The sequence below is a fragment of the Meleagris gallopavo genome, chromosome 22 (assembly GCF_000146605.3).
Source record: "Meleagris gallopavo isolate NT-WF06-2002-E0010 breed Aviagen turkey brand Nicholas breeding stock chromosome 22, Turkey_5.1, whole genome shotgun sequence".
In the NCBI taxonomy this organism is placed as follows: domain Eukaryota; kingdom Metazoa; phylum Chordata; class Aves; order Galliformes; family Phasianidae; genus Meleagris; species Meleagris gallopavo.
Window position 1 is genome coordinate 511,902 of NC_015032.2, and position 4,852 is coordinate 516,753.

At 46.8% G+C, this 4,852-nt stretch overlaps 2 protein-coding genes across 2 annotated transcripts in view; both read left to right on the forward strand.

Annotated features, from left to right (window-relative positions):
• RAB5IF (RAB5 interacting factor) lies at window positions 1-3,776 on the forward strand (the record flags this gene model as incomplete). Its single annotated transcript, XM_019622121.1, has 3 exons — window positions 1-143; window positions 1,463-1,592; window positions 2,028-3,776. Coding segments are annotated over 3 exons (315 nt in total), but the record flags the coding sequence as incomplete, so codon positions are not given.
• Window positions 3,777-4,486: 710 nt separating this feature from the next.
• GGT7 (gamma-glutamyltransferase 7) overlaps window positions 4,487-4,852 on the forward strand; it is a 19,575-nt gene continuing 19,209 nt past the window's right edge. Inside the window, exons 1-2 of the mRNA XM_019622072.1 lie at window positions 4,487-4,503; window positions 4,658-4,850. Coding sequence (XP_019477617.1) covers window positions 4,487-4,503; window positions 4,658-4,850 — 210 coding nt within the window. The remainder of the gene's footprint in view (window positions 4,504-4,657; window positions 4,851-4,852) is intronic.

Here is a 4,852-nt window from a genome sequence, read left to right on the forward strand (position 1 = left end):
CGAAGAAAACAGAAGCCTTGTTTCGCTTTCTCTCCTCAGGACGAGTTCTTAGATGTCATCTACTGGTTCCGACAGATCATCGCGGTTATTCTGGGAGTCATCTGGGGGGTGGTTCCTCTGAAGGGATTCGTGGGGATCGCAATGTAAGGCTCCTTCCCTTTTCTGCCCCGTGCGCTTTCCCACGTTTGGTCCGGCTTCTTGTCTGTTTGCAGCCTGTGCTGTAAATACAGCCGGGTGCAGCCCCTGCATCTGCCCTGTGTCTTCAACCCAGCATTGCATTCCAGGCTGCTATTTGTCAGGAAATTCAAACTGTAACACCTTCATCAGCTCCTTTCTTTCTCCTCTTTTTTTTTACTTCGTTTTTCATTTCTTTTAGCATTATTAAAGAAGGCGGGGTGGAAGGAGCTCAGCTGACTTGTGAAGTGTCCTATTTCTGTGTGTGTAAATGGGGGCTTCAAAGAAGTAACAGGAAAAGCTGGGGAGTCTCTTTGCAAATGTCTTTGCTTAATTAAGGCCTCCACAAACAGCTCTCAACTCTGAGCTTTTCTTGAGGCAAATGAAATTACCTGTCCTAGCTGTGTTAAGGGGATGGAGGGAGTGTTGCTGTGTGCCTCTAAAAAAATCCTGAAGTTTGGAACTTACGGAAATGTGCTGCAGGACAACAGTGCTTTAACAGAAGCTCAGTAGCAACATGTAGACAGTTACATCTGAAGTGCTCCTGCTAATAGATGAGGAGTTGGGAAGCATTACTTGTACTCAGTCAACCATTTGTTCCCAAGGTGTCTTCAGGTGCATGTGCCCGTTTCTGTGCTACGTGTTAGAAATAAAAATGTGGTATAATTTGGGAAACTAAAAGCTTCTAGAATCGTGCATGCAGTTGCTCTGTGATATGTGGTTGAGCAGCTGCTTGCAGCTTGCTGCTGGTCTTTGAACCGGTGTCTTCAAGTAGGTCCGTTCCTAAAGCTTTCTTTCCAGGACACGTACTTGTCACTTGCGAGGTTGTCTCAGCCTGAAGTTAGAGTAATATAAGGCCAAACTGGTCTAAGAACAAATGGGAGGTCTCATTTTTTTTGTCTCCGTTGTCTTCTAATCCTCCTCCTTTTTGGCAGCCTCAAAATCAGTGTGTGCAAGGAAATGGGATTCTGTGTTGGGAGCAGGAGTATTGCTGATATGCAATAGAAGACAGCGTGCAGGATTTGCAGATCTGCTGATAATTCCGGCTTCTCAACAGACAGATCTGTCTGTTGAGCCTTAGTTGCTGTAGGTTGTGCCTCGTGAGGTGAACCTCATCCAAACCCAGCTGCTGACCTCGAGGGGCTCTTGTAAGGAAGACACTGAGCTGCCCGTGTAAAGGGATAGGGATAGTGCTCCCTTCTACCTCTTCTCTGCTGACATTTCATATGTTGCTTTGTGGCATATTGGATGTGCTATGGAAAATGACGGTTCCTAATCTTTCTTCCAGATTCTGCCTGATCAATGCTGGTGTTCTGTACCTCTACTTCAGTAGCTTCCAACAGATAGATGAGGAGGAATACGGGGGAACATGGGAGCTAACAAAGGAAGGATTCATGACATCTTTTGCACTGTTTCTGGTAACATCTCTTGCTTTCTTTAAGTTGGTTTGTGAATCGTGTTGGTGAACTTTCTGATGGTCTGGAAGAAAAGCAGGCAAGCCGGGGCACTGATAGAAGAGAGATGTGTTAACATCCGCTGATAAGTAGGATTGATGGGAAGGAGAATTGCCATCACTGCCCTTCCCCAGGTGCTTGAATGCACTCATGACTCGATGTGGTGGTGTTTCTAAATCGCTGGAGGGACTGGTGGGATTTATTGTAGCTATATTAATCACTCTGGAAGCCAAGCGAGATGAATGGCACCATTTGTGGTGCGTGGAGATCCCAGTGCCTCTCTGATGCACTCTCAATACTGGAATTCAGACCCCCATCAGTGAGGCATGAACTTGTTGTCAGTGTTCAAACCCTCTCCAGAGGCACGAAAACAACCTTCTCTTCCTTTCTTCTCCACAGGTTGTTTGGATAATCTTCTATACTGCCATCCACTATGATTGACATAGTCTGCAGCTTTTGCCTGTTAAATCAGTTGTCAGTAAATCAAGAAGGTTTTAATAAATCATCACATTTAGCAGACTGGTGGGAAGTCTGGGGAAGTCCAATCAAGTTCCTTCTGATTAGCATAGAAGAGCCCCATCCCTTCTGCTGGAAAAGCCAGTCTGACTCCGTTTTAAATACCCATTAATTATTGGAACTATTAAAAAGCCATTGGAATTCTTGGAAGTGATTCAAGACTGTTCAGATTTTCAACTTTCTGCGACTCTAGCCAGTAACTGTATCAAACTCCTGAATGCTGAAGATCAAATCCGTTAATTTAATGTATGTATGCCCTGTATCTGGAATCTGTCATTATGTTCTGACGTGTCTTCCATTGTTGTCCTTTATGCAGACAGGTTTTTTAAAAGAGATTGCAAGGTTGGTGGGAGGAAGGCCCTGCAGCATCAGAATATGAGTTCAGTGGCTGCCCTCAGCATTTTTTGTAGTAATCAGATCTGATTTGATTAAACAGACTGTGTTGGTACAATTTCTCATAGCTTGTTTTACTTGCTAATCATCACCAGAATTTTCAAATAGTCCTTGCCGAAGACAAATTTTTAAGCAACTTTGCTAGAAAGAGCTGTGATTAATTTTGTTAATGAATGTTTAACTTAAAACATGTTCCGGAGGCTGGAAACACCACTGCATTTTGCTGGCCTGATTATGAAATTGCCAACACTTACCTCAGAGCTCAGTGGTCTTGAGGAATCGTCATTAAGCAGGTGCACTTGGAATGGTATGCATTTGAATTCTACTTTTTCATTAGTTTTTAAATTTTTTTTTTTATTTCAACTGACTTCAGATGTTCTTTGTTAATAAATGCAGGAGACTAACACAACTGAGGCAGCTAACATCTTAATGTATAACTACTAATTTGTGAATCAGGCAGATTCAGTGAAGCACATAGCCTCTGGTTTGCAAGGTGCTCTCTGAGTTGGTCACACCACAGCTCAGTTCCTTCCTATTCATGCCCTTATTGTGCTTTGGTGGGGAGTCTCTGCTTTAAAAGTATTTCTAAGGACTTGTATTTCACAAGTAGTGACTGAGAAATGCACAGTCCTTGTTTTTGCCTGAGGACTTTGCAGCCTAGCTGCCATGTGGTTCTTGCTTTTATAAACCACAGCCCGTTTATCCAAAAGGAATCCTGACCTAAAGCTGCCTTGTAGTGAGGAGCTGATGGTTTTGGCATGCCCTTGGTGGAAGTGCAGCAGCTCAGTTCTTGCATATGAGTATGCAAAGCTGGGAATTTGATTCTCCAGCTGCTGAGCTGGGGCTCCAGAACTAACCACCTGTGCAGGTGGCTTTCCTTTACCAGGGAGAATGCTGGCTGCTCTCGGTGGAGAAAAACACCCCGGGGTAACTTAGGTCCTTGGGATGCTGAGGGAACAGTGCAATAGCAGGCAGCTTCTGCTACATGTGAGTTGCCAAATTAAGTAAGTGATCTCAAACAAGAGCTACATGTGCTCCTCTCTGTCCCCAAACTTGCTCAACCTTTTGGTCTGATGCTTTTTTTTTTCCTCTTATTTCAGCTGAAAGCATTAATTTCCCATGATGATTACATAGCCTGCTACTTCTTAGTCACTCTTTGCTACTGCCATCTGTTTGCAGCCATTGGAAGAATCACTGTATACTTGAAATGCTCTAATAAATATCACCTGGATAACCCGCTGTGCAGCTTCTGTATCCTCTGGTCTTTGAAGTTTTGCAGAATATTGGGAAGCTGAGATTCCTTTAAGGGTCTGAATTTTAGTAAATATCTTAGCCAGCAGCTCTTTGGGTTTCTTAAGCCTCTTGTACTGCAGGCTCAACTGCTGTGCTTTCAGAAGACAGAAGCGTTTGTAGTGGAAGCGGTAGCCAATGCGCACATCCACGCTTTAAGAAGCAGGATAAACCAAGCATTGTCCCTGTATAAGCTGTGCTGTCTGTTCAGGCCTGAGCATGCTTGCTCTGTGCTCTTGGTTTCTTGCAGGGCCGGTGACTGAACGACGACTGCTGGGAGGCTGTGCTGCCACAGGGCTGCAACACAGAGAAAAAGAGCTGAGCTGGGCCGTGGGAGCTGCGGCTGTCAGCGTGCAGTTCCATAAGCAGGCCGCATCCTTGTGCGGTCCCTGTGACGACGCAGGAGGCTGCGCTGCTTGCAGGCTCTGGGAGGCTCACTTGCTTTGGCTCTCGACTGGACGCAATGGTTCCTGGCAGGAAGGAACACGAGGAAGGTTTTCCCTGTCCTAAGCTCATTCTGAGGAGAGGAGCAAATGCATTCTGGTGCGGCACTGGCAGAAGAGTTTCTTGTGGTCGCTCTTCTGGGCTGTCGGACCTCAGCTAGAACAGCTGCTGTCAGGGTGGCATAGCTCTGCAGGGATTATGCCTAGGCACACGGCATGACAAACGTTTATTCGTGAGTTTGGTCCAGCAAGGGAGTTCTGCTGATGTCACTTTCTTAAACAGAGCCTGGGATGGCCCTAAAGCAAGCGGTGTCCGTTAAGGCTGGAGCGCAGCGCTGAGGTTTCAGGCTCTCCGTGCCTCACGGAGGTGCACCTGCACCTCCCCAGCCCGGTTTCCCAGCTCGCAAGGGCTGTGCTCGCAGCCCGCTGGGATTCATCTGCGGACGCCTTGACGAGATGCCGCCGGCAGGGCACGGACCCCCTCCTGCGGGCGGAAGGCCGCAAAGACTCGAAAACGGCGCGGGCTGAGGCCGGCTCGCAGACGCGTTCCCGCGAGCGGCCGGTTACCGGTTACCAGCCGGC